The sequence below is a fragment of the Tamandua tetradactyla genome, chromosome 2 (genome assembly GCF_023851605.1).
Source record: "Tamandua tetradactyla isolate mTamTet1 chromosome 2, mTamTet1.pri, whole genome shotgun sequence".
Lineage (NCBI taxonomy): Eukaryota > Metazoa > Chordata > Mammalia > Pilosa > Myrmecophagidae > Tamandua > Tamandua tetradactyla.
Genome location: NC_135328.1, coordinates 17,614,129 through 17,637,440, shown reverse-complemented (window position 1 = coordinate 17,637,440; position 23,312 = coordinate 17,614,129). Strand labels below are relative to the sequence as shown.

Genomic DNA, 23,312 nt, shown 5'->3' with positions numbered 1-23,312 from the left:
TGGCCAAGTTGATACATGAACCTGACCATGACAGGTGGGTTCAAGGCTAATGGTAATGGTAAGGCTATGATGACCGGCCCTGGCAGGGTGGATTTCTAGGGCTGCCTATTTCTGATGACAGAGTAGCAAGGTCCTATACCAATGCCTGGGTCTCCCCACATCTCAGTCTCATAATTGCTCTGGATCTCTACTCTGTAAACTGAGGCTCCATACCGTTGCCAGCTTTCCTAAGTCTTACACCTGCTAAGTCATACAGACAAATTTGAATCACGGTCTCTTCTCCATACTTGGGCTCTTTCCTCCACGCCACGCTGCCAAACGATCCGTTCTCCTTGTTTTAGTATCCCCTTTGGAGGCATTTTAAGTTCTCTTCTAACTTCCCTGGGCCTACCCAATTTCAGTCGCGGAAGTCTCAGTGCCGAGACTATATTATTAAGGAAAAGTCCTAGACTAAGACGTTCAGTAAGGTGTATTTTGTCTTCTGTTAAGTAATTCTTACTTGCTGCAACTTTAGTCAATGTCCCCAGGGATCCTCTCTTCCAAGCAGCCCCAAACTTTCTGGTCTAGCGGGTTGGTTCAAGGATGCTCGCAACTAGCGGCGGCCAGGGCACACCCCTTCAGGTGGGGCCTGAAAACTTGTGGACCGCCCGGGAGGATCCCTTACTGGCGGGAACCTTCTCGGTCTTGCATGCGCAGCTCCGCGCGGGCCCCCTCCCCCGGGGGCGGGGCCTGCCGGTGCCGGCCCCGCCCCCAAGGCTGCGCGCGGCGGCGGGCCGCGGTCACGTGGGTGCGGTGCGGCGGGGGAGGGGCACCTAATTTCCGGGCGGCGGAAGGAGACGCGGCCGCGTGAGGACCAGGCGATTTGAAAACACTCTCTGGGAGCGGGAGGCTGAGGCGGGCGGTGCACGCTGTGCTCCCAGTGGGGCCCGACTCCGACGTTCTACCTCGCGGCCTCCGCGCTTCGGCCTCGGCCGGGCCTTCAGGTGAGCGGCCGCCGCTACCCTGGCCGGACCCTTCGCGGGTGCGGGGCGGCGCGCGGGGGCGTCGCCCCCCGGTCCGCGGCCCAGGCGGGCAGGGCCGGTTCTGGCCGGTGTGCGGCGCCCTCGGCGGGCGGCGCCTGGGGCGGACGGATCACGGGCGTGGGAAGCGCCTGCAGTGACCCAATGGGTTCGCGCCGTTTCGGGTCTGAGCCACTTTTAGGCCGGCGGGCTTGGATGCGGGGCCCACTGCCCCGCCTGTGGTCCCGCCTGGCCTCCGCGGGAGTGGGAGTGAGGGGCTGTCAGAGCCAGCGGGGTCTTCACTTCGGGCGTGCGGAGCCGAAACGGGAGTAGGGACGATCCGTGTCCCCTTCGGGCCCTGGCCGTCCGGGCTTGGGGGGGATCTTTGCGAGCAGAGCGGGACCAGTAGCTGCCGAGTCCCCGCAGCCTGGGGCGATTGCTCTCTGGGAAGGAAGCCTGGCGCCTTTAATGGGGCCCCTCGGTAGAGTTTGGAGAAACTCGTGTGTGTTTGCGCGCGCGTGTCGAGGGTTGGACAGGGAGCTACCGAGGGCCGAGTGCAGCGTGCTCGCGCCTTGATTTTGGGGGGAAAAAGTTGGAGATTAGGAAGGGTGATGAGGTGGCAGGCAAGCTAGTTGAAATCCTAACACGCTAGGGCAGAAAAACGTGCTAAGTAGGAATTTGTGGCCGAGAGCGAGCCCCTGAGACTGAAATTCCTAGTTTTCTTCAGTGCCCGCCACTGTAAAAGTGGCTTAGTCGGACTATTTGATGTGCTGTGTCGCGAGAATGATTATCTTAAGTGAAAAAAAGAAAAACCCAGAATTTTCTAATGAACTGTAAGAGTACTTTGTACTGTAAAAGTAATCTTTGCTTTAAAAGTTGAGAACAGTCAGCCTCTTAATTTTCCTGACGAAGGAATGCATCAGTGTGACTAATACAAAGTGATGGGTAACATGGCATAGCTTGACAGAAGACGGGTAAGTAGTGGCAAAAAAAAGAACCCAGATGATTGGCAGAGGGGTGTTTTTTTTCCCCAATGTCCTTTACTATTTATTCTCATCTCTAGAACCACCTAGTAATAAAATTGTAGGGAAAGCTCACCAAGTGTGAATGCTTTGTTAATGAAAAACATTGTTGTGCTAAAGGAGTCCAGGGGAGTATCGCCTTTGTTAGGCCTTAACTTCTTCATGTGTTTTAGAGGATGATAACTAGCGGTGGGTCGGGTGAAATCTTGGGATCTAGGATAAATGAAATGAGGTGAATCATTTTGCCATTCAGTCTCCCTGTGTATAAGGTAGAGTGGATTTGGAGACTTCAGTCCTGTATTAAGAATCTGTCTTCCAACTCCTTGATGAAGGAGCCCCATCTATAAAATAGGTTTAGTAGGCGGTTTTGTGAGGATCGAATGCCAAGGTAGTAATAATGGTTGTTAGGATGTGCTTGGTGTGATATGAGTAGCTGTTTAAATATCTACTTTGCCAGTTACTTTGTGTAGTCCTGAAACTTTTAAGAGATTTGTTTATTTAAAACACACGCATTTACACCTATGACATACATATTTAACAGTGTTGCAGGCACATTTTGGAACATTTTACAAATATGAACTTGTTTATTCCTTGTTCACCTTACCTCAGAACAACTGTATGAGGTAGTTATTATGGCTAGTCTTGTTTTTGTAGATAAAAACTGGGGCACAGAGTTTAAGTATTTGCTCTTGATCCTGCAGCTGGAAAGTACAGAGCCGGGAAAAGAACGGAGTGTGACTTTAAAATCTGCCCTTAACCTCTGTAAGTGCATCCTAACTCTTAGGGCTCTAGTGTAGTAAAACCCTGCAATGATTTGAATTTGGATGTAATGTTATAGGCCATTGCCTTCTGGGTTTCAGGAACTTGAAGCTCATTAGCTGCCCAGTCTTGTGCCTCCTATTTCATAAGTCTCACAGGAACGTCTGTATTTTACGTGAATAAAATTTTTTGCCCCCCATACGTTTACCATGTGGCTTTTAAAAAATAGCTGGACATAGGATAATTATGATAGCTCGGGAGGTTTTATTTATTCTGGATACTCTCCTACTCCAATGAATGCTAGTGGAAGGCAGAATTCATTATTTTTCCAGGGATTATAAAAGGCTTTGAGAAGACCTGAGCTGGTCCCAGGCAGAGGAGACTATTTTTCAGGTGGTGTTAGCTCCTGAGAAGATAAAGCTGGAGAGGAAGGATGGGTCGGTCATGTGAGGAGTACAAAGCAACTGAAAGCTCCTGAACCTTGATCAGATCTGTGTTTAGAAAAACTCTTGATGTCGTTGTAGCACATACACTAAGGAGTAGACTTTCTAGAGATAGGGCAAGAATACCTGTGGGGAAGCTATTAAATAGACTAGAAATAAAGAACGTCTTTAAAGTAATGTCAATGGGAATTGGGTAAGAAGGTGCAGATCAGCAATCTTGTAAGTAGAATATCTGGATGTAGTTGAAAGGATGTGGTGAAGAGGGGGCTGTGTAAGATGGAATGGTTATGCTTGGGTTATTTATTATAATAGTTGCCTATCTGTTATTGTTCCTTATTCTTCTTTTTGATATTTCCTAATCTGGTGCTTTTTATCATGGTTTTTGGATACTGTTTCTCCATTTTATATCTAGTCTGAGCTCTTCCTGGTTCAAGACACTGCTATCTTTATTTTTGCCTAACCAGGCTCATCCCCTTTCCTGATCATTAGGTGGTTTTTATTGCCAATGAAATGCCTCTTATTTTCCTTGTTATATATCTGAACCTTGGCCACATTTCAGGTTCCCTGATTTGGTTTGTGAAACTTTTCCTAATAATTCTAGGATGTGTTAAATAGCGCATTAGTTTTCAAACTGTTCTTTTATTGCTGGAGGTTCCTCAGCGACCTTTAGGGACCAGGAGTGTTCCAGCAGATAAAAGGTATCTCTCTACTAAGTTTGTGTGACACTATTACCCTGACCTTTGCACCCAAATAAGAAAGAGAAAACACCTCCAAAAGCTGTGTTTTTGTTTCAGATGTTATGATTTCATGCACCACGTTGCTTGACAAAAGGTTCCATTGCTAAAAAATGTTGGAACACCAGTGACAAGATGTTGCCAAGTTGTTCATGATGCCTTTTACAATATTTCTTGCTTAAAATGATTTTTTTGTACTCTTAAAAGTATTTCCCGTTTACTGTTTGGATCCTTGAGCATGTTCACTGTTGGCCTCGATTCTTGATTATGTAAAATGAGTGATGTTTTCAAGTAACTCTTTATTATTATAGCATTCAAGAATGACCAAAAAAAGAAAACGCCAAGATGATTTTCAAAAAGTAAAGCTAAAAGTTGGTAAAAAGAAACCCAAGTTAGAAAATGCTACTAATACAAACTTTAAAACGAAGACTATACATCTGCCTGAGCAGCTCAAAGAGGATGGAACACTTCCAACAAACAATAGAAAACTTAACATAAAGGTAAATCATACATCTTGTTTTGTTGTAATAAAACAAAATTTTCTTTGAAGTCATCAAAAACATTTTGTTTTTGTGAAAAATTGTTTTAACTCTTAGAAGGAGTGGTTTGCCTTGAGTCTGAGGTTTGTTCATAGGTTTCCCAAATTCTGTTGCCGTAGCATCTTTCCCACCTTCTCCAAAAAGACTTGCTAGACTAACTCTCTGACGTCTCTCCCGAGTATGCTTTGATGGTTTAATATATCATCTGGAAATAATTGTTGTGTTTAACTTTTTGATGTGTTTGTCTCAGTTTTCTGTTTTTAATAGCTTTTTAAGAACTAGGATCCTTAACATAAGTTTTCTTACCCATTTTTGAGTTTTCATTGCACTTAGCTTTTTGTAGGCTCCAAGTTCAGTGCTTGAAGTTAGTTGAAGTTTGAACAATAGTATTGCTCAAAAGATTTTTAAATAGCTTTATAGAGATTTAAACATCATAAAATTCACCCATTTAAAGTGTACAATTCAGTGTTTTTTAGTGTATATCCACAGTTGTGCTGCCATCACCATATTCTAATTTTAGAACATTTTTATCACTCCGAAAGGAAACCTAGTGCAGTGTGATGGTGGCTTAGTGGCAGAATTCTCGCCTGCCATGCCGGAGACCTGAATTCGATTCCTGGTGCTTGCCATGCCCAAAAAAAAGAATCCCTGTACCACTGGTGGTTGCTCCTCATTCTTGTCCCCTCAGCCCTAAGCAACTCCTAATTTGCTTTATCTGTATAGATTTACCTATTCTACACATTTCATATAAGTGAAATCAGGTAATATGTGGTCATTTGTTACTGGTCTTTGACTTAGCCTAACGTTTTTGAGGTTATCGGTGTTGGAACATGTATCAGAACAGTACTTTGTTTCTTTTTGTTGTTGAATAGTATTCTGCTGTATGGTTATGTCACATTTTGTTTATCTTCTCATGGGTTTGCTTTTTAAGCTTTGGAAGTTAAATAATGGCAACAAGTTATTTGAAGTTACTTTTTAAAAATAAAAACTATATAGGTTATTCCACAAGTAAAATGGTCAGTTATTACTTATTTTGACTAAAACATACACATACCCCAAAATCCACTTAAATTAAGCAGAATGGGTTTTTTTAAATTAAAGAGTACATAAAGGCACCTTCCATAATGTTTGCTCTCTGGTAGGTATTCAGTAAATGGTGGTGATGATTGCTGTCACATTAAATTATAACATGCCTAAGCATGTATGCAGGTTAATTTAGGAAAAAAGTTCTGACTGATAATTATTTGATGATTTTATTAAGCTGAAACTCTTCCGCAGAGAAAACAATGTTTCTGAACTTAATGAGAGTTAGATAACCTAAGTAGTTTTCTCCCAAGGAGTCTCAGTTTCTTAGCATAATTTTAGTTAGTATGTGTATTTGAAAGTGACATGATATGTGTGTATATACATTGGTATATGCCCATGAACCTGTATTTTATTTTTATTTATAGGATTTGCTATCACAAATGCATCACTACAATGCTGGGGTTAAACAAAGTGCTCTTCTTGGACTTAAAGACCTTTTGTCTCAATACCCATTTATAATTGATGCACACCTTTCAAACATATTAAGTGAAGTGACTGCTGTATTTACAGATAAAGATGCTAATGTACGATTAGCAGCAGTTCAACTTCTTCAATTCCTGGCCCCCAAAATACGAGCTGAACAAATTTCTCCATTTTTTCCTTTGGTAAGTGCCCATCTCTCTAGCGCCATGACTCACATTACTGAAGGAATTCAGGAGGATTCTTTAAAAGTTTTGGATATTCTGCTGGAACAGTACCCAGCTCTAATAACTGGCCGTAGCAGTATATTGCTTAAGAATTTTGTAGAACTTATTTCTCATCAGCAGCTGTCCAAAGGACTGATAAATAGAAACAGATCCCAGTCCTGGATACTTTCTGTAAACCCTAATCGGAGACTCACATCTCAGCAGTGGAGGCTGAAAGTTTTAGTGAGACTCAGTAAATTCCTTCAGGCCTTGGCAGATGGATCCAGTAGGTTGAGAGAAAGTGAAGGACTTCAGGAACAAAAAGAAAATCCCCAGGCCACTAGCAGCTCCATTTTTATCAACTGGAAGGAACATGCCAACGACCAGCAACACATCCAGGTTTATGAAAATGGGGGTTCACAGCCAAATGTCAGTTCACAGTTCAGGCTACGGTAAGAAGGATTTCAGTTATGTCCACACTCAGTTTTCCTATATTGAATTATAACTGCTGACCATTGATGGCTAATAGTGGAAAGACGTTCAGTTGTCTTTCACACAACTTTCATAATTTGATTTTATTATTTACTGATGGGAGGAGTCATTTGAAAGTATATTAATTTACTCATTTCTAGCAAAGGCAAAGCCGAATGAGAAGTAAAACTTAATAATCTCCATTGGCTTTGTTATCTTTGAATTTCATGTTTCTTACTAGTCTTGATCAATGTAATTATCAGTTCGTGGTGCTTCAATTTACTGGTGTTTTATATTTTACGTTTTAACTTAAGAAAGGAGTAAGTATTTTTTTTAAATCATTGAATTTATTATTTTTTTCCCCACTGTTACCCTTCCTTATTAGGTACTTGGTTGGAGGAGTAGGTGGTGTGGATGAAGGCCTGTCATCTACTGAAAACTTGAAAGGATTTATTGAGATAATAATTCCATTGCTAATTGAATGCTGGATTGAAGCTGTGCCTCCACAACTAGCTGCTTCTGTTGGAAATGATATAGAACGGGAATCTCTGCAGGTTATGCAGCAAGTTCTTAATATTATTTCCCTTCTGTGGAAACTTTCTAAACAACATGATGAAACCCATAAATTGGTAAGAATTGTTGGATTATTAAATTTTTTAGTAATGCCTTTATCATAAATGGGAAGATTAGAAACCAGCATATTACTCCTTACAAGTTAAGCATTTTCCAAAAGAATCCTAGTGTTTAACTTTAAACTTGTTTTCTACTTTTAACCCAAACTACAACTTAAAAAATAATTTTGTGAGGCGATTATCTGTGAGTGAATATATTTAAAAGACTTTTTTTAAGTTAAGTTTTCACATTTGTTTTAACTAGATATAACTTACAGTGTTATAAAGTATGGTTTATGGCAGATTGATTAGGTAGGAGCATTCTAGTTTCTGAGGTCTCTTACAGGATTAAAAAAAAGTTGCCTATTAATCTGCTCTAGTTTATGTCACACTGCGAGTTTAACAGAAATGGACTAAAGACCTCATAACCAACGCTGAGTTGTTTTGAATCTAGACTGTTTAGAGAAGATATTCTGCAAAAACTTAATGTGCACAATTTTGCTTTTTCTTGGCAAAGGGTTCAAAATCAGAAAATATTTTTAAAGCTCCCTTTATAGTAGTGTGTTGTCGTCATTGGTAGGGTGTGAGTGAAGTTAAATATATTCCAGGTCATATAGCACCTTGTTAGAAAGCTGAGAATAAAGACATGTTTCTTGGTGAGTGTAATATATGCCTTCTGTTTGAGGGAAACTTGAGTGTTGATAGCTTTTTTTAAGGATGTTGCAGTTAGCCATAATTTGCTCTTCTTTTGCTGCGCAACTAAGGAAAAACAGGCTCTGAAATTATATGATGTTAAATTAATTTAGTAGCCAACTTAAAAGGACAGTTGCAGGAGCAAGACTTTAGAGCTAGAGCATCTGGTTTATAGAAGTGTTCTTGCAAGGACTTTTGGCTAAGCATGCATCAATTCTTGGAGTTGCCTACATAAAAACTGAGAAGGCAGGTTTTTGTTTTCTTCTTATTTTAAGCTGAAATTTAAAATGAGTTACTGTGCAATACGAAATAAGACTTGGGATAAATTAAACAATGTTTCATGGCTTTTTTTTTAATCTTGAAAAGCAATATGTATTTCTTTGAGATTGCACTAGTGCTGTTTAAACATTTTCCATTATTTGTAGGGAGTTTGGTGAATTACTTTTTCAAATAAGATGACATTTTGTTGATTTCTGTTTTGAGCCTTTTTGTCTTCTGATTCATTTGCCCCCATTGGCAAAAAGTTGATTGTGGTCAGGGATTTAGTGTATGATTTTGAGAAAGTAAGGCTTGCTCTCCTGTATGGCAGTTTTGTCGTGTAGGCTATTTTGTTTTTTTTATATTTTTGTAGAGATATCTTCATGCACAAAAATGTATACAATTGGTGGCTCACCATATCATCACATGGTTGTGTATTCATCCCAGTGATCATTTTTAGATCATTTGCATCACTCCAGAAAAGGAAATAAGAAGAAAAAACTCATACGTCTCATACCTCTTACCCTTCCCTCTCATTGACCACTAGTATTGCAGTCTACCCCGATTTTTTTTTTAATCCCTTATCCCCATCCCATTATTTATTTTTTGTGTTTTTTATTCAATTGTCCATACCCTGGATAAAGGAAGCATCTGACACAAGGTTTTCACAGTCACATGATCATATTGTAAAAGCCATACATACATAAAGTTTAACAGTTTCAGGTACTTCCCTCTAGCCACTCCAATGCTCCATAAACTAAAAAGGAATATCTATGCAGTGTATAAGAATAACCTGCAGCATAACCTCTTGAAACTCTTTGAAGTGTCTCTGCACTAAAACTTTGTCTTATTTCTCTCTTTCCCCTTTTGGTCAAATAGGCTTTCTCAATCCCATGATGCTGATACTGGCTCATCCCTGGAAATCATGTCCCACATTGCCAGGAAGATTTACACCCCTGGAAGTCATGTCCCACATAGGGCAGGAGGGCAGTGAATTCATCTGCTGAGTTGGCCTAGAGAGAGAGGCCACACCTGAGCAACCAAAAAGGTCCTCTGGGGGTGACTTTTAGGCACAATTTTAAGTAGGTTTAGCTTCTCCTTTGCAGGAATATGTTTCATAGGATGAGCCCCAACATCAGGGGCTCAGCCTATTGAATTAGTTAGTTGTCCCCACTCCTTGTGAGAATATCAGGATTTCCCCAGATGGGAAAGTTTAATATTTCCTCTTTTCTCTTCAGTCTCTCAGGGGGACTATGCAAATACTTCTTTATTCAGTGTCCAAATTACTCTGGGATATGTCGAGGCATCACACTAACCTGGACAAACCAACAAGATCTTATTCCCTATTCAAGATTCTATGTAATTATGGTATTCAAATAAACTGACCATAGAAGTTAGATTAGGTGATGTGTTACACAGAATATAAATTTTGCACCAAATAAACATCTCTTCCTTTGTTCTCACATTGGAGTTGAAGTTTTTAAATATGGACCATATCATCCTTTACCCTATATTCTGATTTACCTTAATCCTATCCTAATCAGTTTCAATCATATATCCAGTTGAAGTATGACCACTTTTTCAGCTTTTTTTTTAACAGTTGCTGTATGGGGTAAAGTGGGCTTTCATAGCTTCAGAACTCTAACTTTGACTCTGAGGTGTTACATAAATAACCGAAGTTTCAGGGAACAACCAGGTTATATACAAATAGCTCAGTATCTCAGAATTTAGAAAAAAGTTATAACTCCTGAATATGTGTGATTGCTGTAAGAGCTTACAATCTTGGAGCCTTTACGATAGGCCCCAACCTTACGACCTGTGTTCCTGACTTCTATTCTGAGTTTGTATGTTATGGTCAGTCCACATAAGTGAGGCATGATAATACCTGTCTTTTTGTTTCTGACATTTCGTTCACCATACTGTTCTCAAGGTTCATTCACCTAGTTGCGTGCCTTTCAACTTCATTCCTTCTTATAGCCACTCAGTAGTCAGTTGTATGTGTGCACCACAGTTCCCCCTTCCATTCCTCAGTCGTTGTACCATTGACCACTTCCATGCATTGTGAATTGCGAACACTGCTGCCATAAACACCAGTGTGCAAATGTCCATTCATGTCCCCTCTCTCAGTTCCTCCAAGTACATACCTAGCAGGGTTGCAGATCATATGGCAACCCCACTCCTAGCCTCCTGTAGAATCACCACACAGCCCTCCAGAGGGCTGTTCCCTACCAACAGTGACTAGGTTCAACCCTTTACTTTTTCTTCAGCATTTGTTTCTGTTTAAGTTTTATTTGCACATCGTATAATCCAGTCTAAGTAAAGAAATCGATGGTTCCTTGTATAATCACATAGCCATTCCTTCACCACCACAATCTATATGAAGATGTTTCCTTTTCTTCTGCAAAGAATCTCCTACCCCTTCCTCATATCCCCTGCTTGTTGACATTTAGTTTTGGCATAATGTATTTGTTATATTCGGTGGAAGCATTTCACAGTGTTACTGTTGACTATGGGCCCTAGCTTGCATTGATTGTATTTTTTCCTTATTCCATCCCATTTTCGACACCTTGCAATGTTGACATTTATTTGTTCTCTTTTATGCAAAAACATTCTTATATTTGTATGTTTAATCACTGTCATTGTCCACTCTAGGCATTCCTAAGTTAAACCGTCTTAGTCTTTATCCTCCTCATGTAGGCTATTGATAGTATTAATGAATACAGTTTATTATATGTAGTGTTGAGTGGGTCTGTTTTCATCTGAGAGGTTAATTTTTAAAATAAAAACAATGATATTCAGCATGGACCTTGAATACCAGAGTTCCCTTCGTTTTTAGAAAACAGAAAATAAAAATTAAAAGTTGCTTTGGTGGTTGGTTATCACGAGTACCATTAAACTTTTATAATTTTAGTAACAGCATTTGTATTTAGACAGAAAAGTAGGGCCAAGATGCAAAATTTGTAAGTTCATTAATTGTGCCGGTTTTGGATCATTGACACTCATTTCGGTTTAACACTGATAAAGGGATCTATATAAAACTACATATAGTTTATGGATATTTAAATAGTGTGCTTTAGAACAATTCTGTGCTATTACATGGCTACTTTTATTAATAGATCATTAGCATGGGAGACTAAGTTCTAAAGGATGTTGTTTTATATGAACTATTAAAGGCAAGAATGCTGAATTGGTGTACTGTATAAAATTGAAGTAAACTGAGGGGCATTTAATTCAAATAGAAATCATTTTAAAAATTATCCATTGCTATAGTTCTCTAACCTTGGCAGATTTGTTGTGCTAAACTGTAATAACTTGATAGAATAAGAACCGTTATCTTAGAGTCGAAGTGTAAATATGTGTTAGCTGTAGAAGAAAGAAATGCATTTATTTTATTTTTACATTCTCTGTTTTAGTACCTCTTTCCCATTCACTTTCTGTAATAGCCTAGTATAGTTACGATACTGGGTGAACTCTAACAATTCATCTGTGGGAGGAAATAGTGGCATTCCTTGGCCTTAAACACAAATCACTGAATTCTAGCTCTTATCTTGGACACAGTCGATAGGTTTTCTGTTGATAAGTTGACATCTGGGTTAGGTGCAGTCTTAAGACTACTGCTTGCTTACTTTTAGGTTTTGGTGCTTCTTATGGCATTTAGTTTGTTAGTATTTGCAACACAGTTGGGAAATTTCACTTTTGTTCAAGTATTTTTTTTTTAAGCATTTCAGTAATCTGAAATCTTTGATTCTTGCTTTGAAAAGACATCTCAAGATACATTAAATTTTGTTTGCAATGGTTGTGTCGTCATATATTTATTCTGGTTGCTTATTTCTTTGATACTGCGTATAGCAAGTTTTTAAAAAGGAAAGACAATTTAATGTCAGTTTTTAAATTTTACTTTGGTTTTTAGTGTCCTGCTTTAATAGCCTTAGGTCAGTATTATAATTATACTCTGTAGAATTTTCCTCAGGTCTTTGCCTTTTTTGCCTGGCTACTTTCTGTTTATGTTTTATTAGTTATCTTTTACCCATGAGGTTTAGAATTTGAGACCAAACATGGTTAGATACAGTTAACGCTTTTTTTAAGGCATATTCAGAGATTTACTGTGTATCTATAGATATGGCCATTTAAATATCAAAAATTGAATAAAATTTAAAGTTCATTTTCTCAGTCACCTGGCACATTTGAGGTGCTCAGTAGCTACATGGGACTAATGGCTATTCTCTTGGGACAGTGTAGATTGTAAAAAGTGCTGTTGAGCATTGCTGCTAGGTAGTGTTTCATGTAATGTTTTAGGCCTTGGGATTACAAAGATTAATTGACTTACAAGGTTTTTGTCATTGTGGTGCTTACCTTTTAGTAATGGATGGTAAGTCAGTGTGTAATGTCAGTACTGGGAAGGAAGATGAAATAAAGCAGGGTAAAGAGAAATATGTACTAGAACAGAGTGATTTTATTTTAATCACTTAATTTAGATAGGTGGTGAGCAGTTGCCTCTCTAATGATGTCACATTTGAGGAATTTGAATGAATGGAGGAAGTTTATGAAGATCTGTGGGAAGAACATTCTAGGCATAGGGAACAGCGTTTGCAAAGGGCCTGAGTTTGAGAACAAGATTGGCTTATTTAAAGACTGGCAGGAAGGCCTGTTCAAGTGAGAAACTGAGGAAACAGTGGGAGGTGAGGGAGAAAGAGCTGCAGGGGCCATGTCATGAAGAGTTCAGTGACCCATGTTAAGGTATTTGAATTTTAACCTGAGTGCAGTGAAAAGACATTGGAGGGTTTTCAACAGAGGAATGGTGATCTGAATTAGGTTTAATTTTAGCATAAACATAAAAATCTGAACATATACGGAAATAGAACACTAATGAAATCCCACATGTTAACTATCCCATGGCCAGTCCTGCTCTACATATACATCCATTTTGTCTCTCCCTATATTGTTCTGGAGCATGATGTGTGTTTTTAAAAGATCTTCTTGCCTGTGTGTGGAGAGTTGACTTTTGGGGGTGGGGTGGGGAGAGGAGAAGCAGGGATACTAGTTAGGAGACTGTTAGGGTTATCCGGGTAAGCGAGAGTGATGGCTTGGAGTAGGGTGCTAAATAGCAGTTGAAGTGAAAAGTGGTTAATTCTAGTAAAGCTGGCAGGACTATTGGGGGCCTACTAAAGGAAAGGGGAGTAGTGGCAGATACATGTGTTGTGGTCCATATGACAAGATGACTGCAGGTGGGGGAGAGTTCAGTTTTATTCGTGTCCTATTTTAGGTGCCTGTTAGAAGTGCAAGTGGAGATACCAGGTTCATTGTACATAGACTGGTGCTCAGGCGGAAATGGTCCAAAGACTGATTTTGTTGTAAATCCAGACATTTAGAGGTGAGGAAAAAGAGGAGGATCTGGTGAAGGATCTTAGAGAGGAATGGTGATTGAGTGTTAGGGCAACCAATCATTCTGATTTTAGCACTATGCATCCCACATCCTGAAAGAAACTCAGTCCCAAGCAAGTCAGGATGGTTGATTACCCTAGGTAGGAGGAAAATAAGAATGTTGTGCAATTAGAACAGTGGTGTCTTAAGTAAGAAGAAATGATACATTCACCAGTTCTGCTGAAAGTGTTATGTACATTTAACTGAAAATAATGGAATCGGAATAGACTTATGGTTATAAATAGAACAGGTAGAAGACACTTGTGCATCTCATAAATACCGCATTAGTCAAATTTAGACTTTTCTTATGTTTTTTTTCTCTCTTAAACAGCAGATATGTTGTAAATAAAAGTAATTGTAAGCTCCAGGAAGATTTGTGGGTGAAAATTGCATGCTCTAACAGTTCATCCTGATTTTTAAATTTATTTACATATATTGTCGTGGGCTGTATGAGTAAGTTTTGTAGTTAAATATTGGTAAGTTGCCATGTTTCTGCCTAAAGTTTTATTGGTTATTTTAGATAACTGTTTCTTGTATATTTTCTGACCTTTGTTTTAATAGGAGTCATGGCTTCGAAAGAATTACCTTACTGATTTTCAGCATCATTTCATGAGTAATTTTCCTTATGCCTTACAAGAAATAACTAAGCACAAAAGGAAAGAGGCAAATAAAAGGTATTGTGATTCTTCTCCATTATATAGACTTGAAAAGAACATAAGCTGATTAACTTGAAATTATCAAAATAATTAGCTGTAATCTGGAATTTTTTTATGCTGTGAGGTATTCATATCTGGTTTTTGGGAAATAAAAATAAAAGGTGTTGATCTTAAGTCACTTAAGCCTTGGGAACTTTTTTTGTGTTTTATGTTTTTCTTAACCTATAAAGTGAATGCATTGTATTAGATGAATGTCACATATCAGATTAATAAAAATTTAATAAAATTTAGTTGGATGAGATACTAAGTAATTATTGACTTTCTAGACAGTCTCTTGAAGATCAACTAGTTCTGCTTTCATTAACGTTTGAGGAAACCGATAATGAAACTAATAGCAGTTTCATGAAGAAAGAGATAATTAGAAAAAAACAGTTCTGTTCTAAAATAAACAGGAAGAAAGGGTGATGGATTAAAAGATGGATTTTAAAAAAAAGCAAGCCTGGAAATGATTTTAAATGTCTTCTTTAAGTGAGAATAGATATCATGAGAATAAGATGTCTAATAGAAATTTGATGTTGGGTGTAAACCATGACACTAAAGCTGTAGTTCTTCCAAATGAGCAAATAGTTGCAAGGGGTCTTAAAGTCTGTCAAAAGATTCTTAAATATATTCAAGGGAAGAAATTAGCTGGAGAATCATTGAGACTCTTGTTTGTTGTAAGAATGAACAAATTAAAGATTTAAAAAGAATGCAAACTTGGAGACTGTCTAGATATGTAAAGGGACCCAGAAACTAATGAGATTGGTGTGTGATCAGAGGTAATTGGATTAACATCTGTAAGATAATGACTAATGTGCATAGCAATTGCTTAACTAGGGACATGTAACTTTTTGGAGGTTGGACATAAGAACATCTCTTGCTACAGATTGTAAGGTTTGATGCTGCTTTATTATCCTGTCAAGATTTGGTTTTCCTAGAGATTCTTTTCAACATTCTAAAGAAATATTAAATGTAGACGTCAAGACTCATTGCAGAGTAAGATTGGACATTGAATCAGGTAAATTGTTAAGATGCTTTTTAGCTCCTGGAGAAAGATTTGTAATGTTGGTGTTAATAATGGTAAACCCTTGAAAGAAGAGCTTACAACCATGTTCACATCCTTGTATCAAAATATGTTCTGATTTAAGAAAACGTCTCGTTTCCAGATAATTATTCTACCATCTTACTTGACAAAATACTGTCTGCATTTTGGGCCTACTTGGACTTAAACATTTTAAGGTAGTCCAGTTGTTACTGAAATTGTATGAATTTATGAGTAAATGCTTCTAATTCCTCTGACGTTTTCATTATGAAATCAGAGATCAGACTAAATTGTTAGATAAATCCTGCTATATATACTTAACGTTATGGTCCTGGGAAAGCTGATTCATATTCTGTACCTATAATTACGTCTTGGATAGCTTTTTTCTTTCTTTCCTTTCTTATTTTTTGATTTAACTCACCCCATTCTGTCAACTTGAAATAGATTGTTAGGTGGTAGAGTGGACTTGGTTTCTGAGAGATATAAAAGTTGTGTGGAAGAGGGTAACTCGTGCTTTCTATTTAAAAATAAAACTAATGTTGTAACCCATGAGTGAAAGGTTTGGATGTTTCTGTTCTTGTTGCTCTTCTCAGAAGGGCTTTCTTAGCTCTGACTGTCATGAACCTGATGATAAAGGCAATAGGGCATTCAGCCTTTCACCTCCCAGCTTTTGATTCTAAACTTGGCAGAAATTCACTTTATTCCTTTTTCAAGAATGAAATATTAACTTCTGTTCAAGTCTTTTGTACTTAGGCCCTTGACCCTTTCTTTTTTCCTGGGTCCTTAATTGATCTATTGTCCTTTCTTCTTTACCTGTGGGCTTCTTTACCTATGTGCCTTTTTTGTCTCTCTTACCCTGAACACATTGACCCAAAGAACCTTTTCTCTATTCTTTCAAATCTCCAAAACATGCCAAAATAGCTCAGACTTCATCTTCCAGTGTCAGAATTGAATACTGGTTGTCTGTTGATCATCTCTGCCTGCATTTATACCACATAAGCTTTGAGCTCAACATATTAGTTTGTTAAGCTGTTGAAATGCAGTATACCAGAAATGGAACAGCTTTTAAAAAGGGAATTTAATAAGTTAGCAGTTTACAGTTCTAAGGTCATAAATATGTCCTACTTAAGGCATTCAGAGAAAGAGACCTTGGTTCATGGAAGGTTGATCTTAGAAGGCAAGTGGCTGGTGTCTGTTGGCCCTTGTTCCGGGCTCTGTTGCTTTCACTTTCTAATGCCAGTGGTTTCCTATCTAAGTGTCTGTGGTCATTCGCTTAACTGCTCCAGGACAAAACTCTGGGTTTCATCTCTTAGCTTAGCATCTGTCAGAGCCTGAAATTTCTTCTCTACCGGTTCTAGCTATTTCTGTGAGTCCTTGCTTAGCATGGGCTATTTCGACCTCGTTCTCCAAACATCTCCATCAGTTCTTGCTGTCGGTGCTGAAGTTCTCTAAGATGTTTCCTCTTTTAAAGGATCCCAGTAAGCTAATCAAGATCCACCTTGAATGGATGGAGTCACATCTCATCTAATCAAAATTAAAAGGTCACACCCACAGTCGAGCCTGGCACATCTCCATGGAGATAATCTAATCAAAACATTCTGTCCCACAATATTGAATCAGGACTAAAAGAAACAGTTGCCCCCATAAGATTGAATTAGAATTAAAACATGCGTTTTTTGGGGTACATAATTTCATACTGGCACACATATCAAAGATACATATTTATTTTTATTAGAGAAGTTGGGAGTTTACAAAACTGTCTTGTAAAATACAGTATTTCTGTGTACCATCCCACCACCAACAGCTTGCTTTAGTGTGGAACAGTTACATTGTTTAGTGTGGAACAGTATGATAGCACTTTTTTTTTGTAATTGTACTTTTTTTTACAGTAGTTACCTTTGTTACAATTGATGAAAGGTTATTAAATAGTTCTGTCCTCTGTTATTTATGTTAGGTGTCTTTTTTCCCCGTGTATCCCCGAGTCTTAGTATTATACATTTTGTATAATTCATGAAAGGACACTCTTGTACTATTAACTATAGTCTGTCCTCTACAATAGGGTTCACTATTGTATAGTCCTCTACAATAGGATTCACTATTGTACAAAACCATTTTTTTTTTGTTCTTTATTTAATCAAGGTGATAAGAAAGTTTGAAAGTGAATAGAGGAGTAACCTGATTTTAAAAAGATAGATTTTTTTTTTTAATGAGGAGGCATTCTGTAAAACACTCAGGAGGGAGATGGTCAGCATACATATCAATAAATATATTAGTGTGATAAAACACGGAATCTTTGTCATCTAGACAGATTACTCAGATTGGTTAAAAATCTTTTATACCTTCTCATTAAGAGCAAACAATCCAAGAAAATATTGTCATTTTGATATTATGAAAATCAAATTCTTGTTTTTTCTGATAAGAAAACTGTTAAAAATCTTATAAAACTATAAAATCATAGCCAACCTTAACCACAACAAATAGAATTCACTTCCAGCAAGACTTCATATCCATACATTTTGTCCTAAACATTCCTATTTATCATTCTGTAGCAGTTATTTTACTTTGGGGGGAAAAGTGCTCTTTTTCCTTAACAAAAACACTTCCTGCATACTCTACATACTTAAATTACAAGAAAATATCTTGAAATCAGTCTTCAAGCCAGTATCCTACAAAATACAATTCTTTTTTTCCCCTTGTTTGAAAAATAACATATACACAAAAAGACAAATTTCCAAGCACATCACACCAGTTAGTTGTAGAAGAGATTTCAGAGTTATAATTCCACAATTTTAGATTTTTACTTCTAGCCGCTCTAAGATACTGGAGACTGAAAGAAATAATCCATCTAACGATTCAGCAGTCATAGTAGTTTGTTAAAGCTTACTTTCTCTGTACGACTCCACCATGACCTTTCATCCTTCTCCCACTCTTTAGGGGTATTTGGGCTCAGCCCATTCTAACTTTTTCATGTTGGATGGTGCTGTCAGTAATATTGGATAGTTAATGTTCTGGAGAGGCTGGCCTCTTTGCATTTCAGGACTTACCGGTCCGGGGACCCATCTGGATGTTGTTGGTTTCTGAAAACCTAGTGCATGGAACCTCTTTAGAATCTTACACAGTGCCCTAGGTGTTCTTTAGGATTGGCAGAAATGATTTTGGTTGGGGTTTGGCAAGTTATGGTAGGTAGCAATGTCTAACTGATGCTTGTGTGAGAGTGACCTCGGGAGAATGACCCCGTGACTCTGTTTGAATTCTCTCAGCCACTGATAACCTCTTTTTTTACACCACTTTTCCCCGTTTTTTTGGTCAGGATGACATTGGGGATTTTTTTGTTTTTTGTTTTTTTGTGGAGAAGAAAAGAATTTATTCACTGTTTTGCAAGAAGGGGCAGTCAGCTGAAAAAATGATGGCTAGTGGCGGGGATGGCATTGTTGATCCTACGGTGCCAGAGCCAGACTCATCCCTGCGAGTCATCTCCCATGCCAACAGGAAGACTTTCACCCTTGGATATCATGACCCGCAGACTAGGGAGGGCAGTGATTTCACATGCAGAGTTGGGCTGAGAAACCAAAAGTCCACATCTGAATAACAAGAGGTCCTCCAGGAGTAACTCTTAAGCATACCTATAGGTAGGTTAAGCTTCTTGCTACATGAATAAACTTCACAAGCTCAAAAGCTTGGCCTACTGATTTGTATGTCCCTAATGTTTGACACAGTATCAGGGATTTCCCTGGTGGTAAAGTTCAGTAGTTCCATATTTTTCCTCCCAACCCTCAAGGGGCTTTGCCAATACTTTTTGATTATCTGCTTAATGTGTTCTGGGATGTATCCAGGCATTACATTAAGCTATATAGGATTAAAGGCCTTCATTCTTTTTTTTTTTTTTTTTTTTTTTGTGGGGGTGCATGGTCTGGAAATTGAACCCGGGTCTCCCACATGTAAGGCGAGCATTCTACCACTGAACCACCTCTGCACCCTTAAAGGCCTTCATTCTTATTTTGGGCTACCTGTGTTTGGATTGTTTAGATGATCTATCCAGATAGGTTGAGTTAGATTATGTGTTTAAAATTTAGTTTCTAGACAAAATAAACCTTTCTTCCTTTGGTCTCAAAGAGTAGATGAGATTCTAAAATATAAACAATGTCTTCCTTACCCGTTCTGAATTATCTTAATTCTGACCTGATCAGCTTCGTTCTTGATCAAATACCAGATTATACAAACATAAAATAGCCTTTCAAAATCTGGAAATAACAGCTACCACTCTGGACCAAATGTGATTGCTAAAAGAGTTTACGATCTAGGCTCCTGTTTTCTTTTAAGTATTTTCTAAATGAGACCATACAGTAGTTGCTATTTTGTTTCTGGCTTGTTTGGCCTCACCAAATGTCCCACACGTTCATTCACAGTGCTGTGTGCCTCATATTTTTGTAGCAGCTCAATATTTGATCATATTTATGATGACGTCATTCGCCAATCTATTTTTCAGTCAATGCATACTTCAGTCAACTCCATTAATTAGGCATCATGTATAATGTCCCAAGTCAACAGTCCATCAGCACTCTGAATTTGAGATAATTTCAAGAGAAAGATAACTTAGAAACACACCCTCACCAAATAGAAAACCAAACCTCCCCTTAACTGTTGTCCTATCCCCCTGGTATTAACGTTGGTACTGTTGATGTTTTCCTGTTAAGCATAGCTGATAGCATGCAATAGCAGTTTTTCCCCTATGCCCCTGAAATTATGCACTCTTTGTACAAAATTCATAACTTTGAAGTAGTTCATACAAGAACTTTTATATATTTGTAGTGTAATTGGTGGGACGCATGAGTCTATATAACCCTTTTCAATCATATTTACCTTCAGTATTGTAATATTACTTATAGACCCACTAGTGAACTGCCTTCATTCCATCTATTCCCTTACAATTAAGTTCAAGCTCATTAGCTAACCTTTGACCCATCTCTGGCTTCTGTGTATCTCTAGGTCCCCTGTATTCTGTATTATAAGCCTCTGATTTTACCTTTACCGTAGTCATAAAAGCAGAATCATCCTTTTGTATCTGGCTTATTTCACTCAGCATTATGTCCTTAAGGCTCATCCATATTGTTTTGTGCTTCAGGACGTCATTTTGACGTAACTACTGCATAATATTCCATTGTGTATATATATATATATCACATGTTCTAGTTTGCTAGCTGCCAGAATGCAATATACCAGAAACAGAATGGCTTTTAAAAAGGGAGGATTTAATGAGTTGCTAGTTTACAGTTCTAAGGCCGAGAAAATGTCCCAATTAAAACAAGTCTATAGTAATGTCCAATCAAAGGCATCCAGGGAAAGATACCTTGGTTAAGAAGGCCAATGAAGTTCAGGGTTTCTCTCTCAAGTGAGAAGGCACATGGCAAACACAGTCAGGGCTTCTCTCTCGCCTGGAAGGGCACGTGGCGAACGTGGCGTCATCTGCTAGCTTTCTCTCCTCGCTTCCGGTTTCATGAAGCTCCCCGGGAGGCGTTTTCCTTCTTCGTCTCCAAAGGTCACTGACTGGTGGACTCTTTGCTTCGTGGTGCTGAAGCATTCTCTGCTCTCTCTGAGTCTCTCATTCTCCAAAATATTTCATCTTTTATAGGACTCCAATAGACCAATCAAGACCCACCCAAATGGGTGGAGACATGTCATCTCCTAATCCAGTTTAACAACCATTCTTGACTAAGTCACATCATCCAGGGAGATGATCTCATTACAGTTTCAAACATACAGTATTGAATAGAGATTATTCTACCTTTATGAAATGGGATTTATATTAAAACATGGCTTTTCTTAGGGGGCATACTTCCTTTCAAACCAGCACACCACATTTTATTAATTCACTCCTCTGTTGATGGGTACTTGGATTGTTTCCATCTTTTGGTGATTGTGAATAATGCTGCTATGAATATTGGTGTGCAAATGTCTGTTTGTGTCACTGCTTTCAGCTCTTCTGGGTATATCAGAGTAGTGGTATTTCTGGGCCATAGAGTAACTTGATATTTACTTTCCTAAGAAACCACCAAACTGTCTTTCATAGTGTCTTTCATAGTACCATTATACATTCTCCTCAGCAGTGCATAAGTGTTCCAGTTTCTCCACATCTCCAACATTTGTAGTTTCCTGTTTGTTTAATAGCAGCCATTCTTATAAGTTTGAGGTGGTATCTCATTGTAGTCTTGATCACCATTTCCCTTATAGCTAATGAAAATGAGCATCTTTTCATGTGCTTTTTAGCTGTCTGTATTTGCTCTTCAGAATAATATATATTCATATCTTTGGCCCATTTTATAATTGGGTTGTTTGTTCTTTTGTTCTTGAGTTGTGTGATTTGTTTATATATATAGGATATTAAAACTTTATCCAGTGTGTAATTTCCAAGTATTTTCTCCCATTGAAATGACTGCATCTTCACTTTTTTGACAAAGTGTTTTCAGGCACAAAAGCATTTGATTTTGAGGAGTTCCCATTTATGTATTTTTTCTTTTGTTGCTTGTGCTTTGGGTGTAAAGTTTAGGTAGCTACCTCCTGTTACCAGGTCTTGAAGATGTTTCCCTTCCTTTCCTCTAGGAGCTTTATGATACTAGTTCATACATTTAGGTGTTTGGTCCATTTTTGAGTTAATTTTTCTGTAGGTTGTAAGGTAAGGGTCCTTTTTCGTTCTTTTGGCTATTGATATCCAGTTCTTTCAAGCCCTTTTATTGAAAAGACTATTTTCTACCAGTTCAGTGGATTTGGGGGCCTTCTCAAAGATCAGTTGACCAGAGATTTGGTGATCTGTTTCTGTACTCTTGATTCAATTCCATTGGGAAGTACTTTTATCTTTGTATCAGTACCATTCTATTTTGACCACTATGGCTTTATGGTAAGTTTTAAAGTCAGGAAGTGTTTAGTCTTTTACTTTCTAGGATGCTTTTAGCTATTTGGGGTCACTTTTCCCTTCCAGATGTATTTGGTAACTAGCTTTTCCAACTCTTCAAAGTTGATTATTGGAATTTGACTTGTGCTGCATTGACTCTATAGATCAGTTTGGGTATAATTGACATCTTAACTACATTTAACCTTATCCATGAGCAGGGAATGTCTTTCCACCCATTTAGGTCTTTGATTTCATTTATCTAGTTTTCTCTGTACGAGTCCTTTACATTGTTAGTTAAGTTCATTCCTCGATTCTTGATTCTTTTAGTTGCTTGCTATTTTGAGTGGAATTTTTTTACTTAATTAACTCAGGTCATTGCCTGTGTATAGAAACATTATTGATTTTTGCACATAAATTTTATATCACGCCACCTTGCTGAATTTCTTTATTAGCTCAGGTAGCTTTGTTGTAGATTTCTCAGGATTTTCCAGGTATAGTATCATGTCATCTGAAAATAATGGAAGTTTCACTTCTTCCTTTTCAATTTGGATGCCTTTTATTTATTTTTCCTGCCTGATTGCTCTAGTTAGAACTTCTAGTACAGTGTTGAATAATAGTGGTGACATTGGGCATCCTTGTCTCATACCTCATCTTAGGGGGAAAACTTTCCATCTCTGTCTATTGAGGATGATGCTGGCTATGGGTTTGGGTTTGTCTTATATGCACTTTATCATATTGAGGAAGTTATCTTTAATTCCTACCTTTGAAGTGTCTTTATCAGAAAAGCATGTTGAATTTTGTTGAATATTTTTTCAGCATCAATCAAGATGATCATGTAATTTTTCCCTTTTGATTTGTTAATGTGCTATATTACATTAATTGATTTTTTTGTGTTGACCCATCCTTGCATTCCTGGTATAAACCCCACTCAATTGTGGTGTATAATTGTTCTAGTTTGCTAGCTGCCGGAATGCAACACACCAGAGATGGATTGGCTTTTAATAAAAGGGGATTTATTTTGTTAGTTC

General features: G+C 38.2%; 1 protein-coding gene across 5 annotated transcripts in view; it reads left to right on the top strand.

Moving 5' to 3' along the window:
- The first annotated feature begins 811 nt into the window (after positions 1-811).
- TEX10 (testis expressed 10) overlaps positions 812-23,312 on the top strand; it is a 95,338-nt gene continuing 72,837 nt past the window's right edge. The window contains exons 1-6 of one of the 5 annotated variants that reach the window (XM_077140285.1): positions 1,094-1,479; positions 2,722-2,782; positions 4,268-4,456; positions 5,947-6,659; positions 7,064-7,307; positions 14,223-14,335. In XM_077140285.1, the coding sequence (XP_076996400.1) occupies positions 4,277-4,456; positions 5,947-6,659; positions 7,064-7,307; positions 14,223-14,335 (1,250 nt within the window). In that variant the 5' untranslated portion in view covers positions 1,094-1,479; positions 2,722-2,782; positions 4,268-4,276. The other 4 variants (XM_077140277.1, XM_077140272.1, XM_077140281.1 and 1 more) reach the window with 4 other exon arrangements.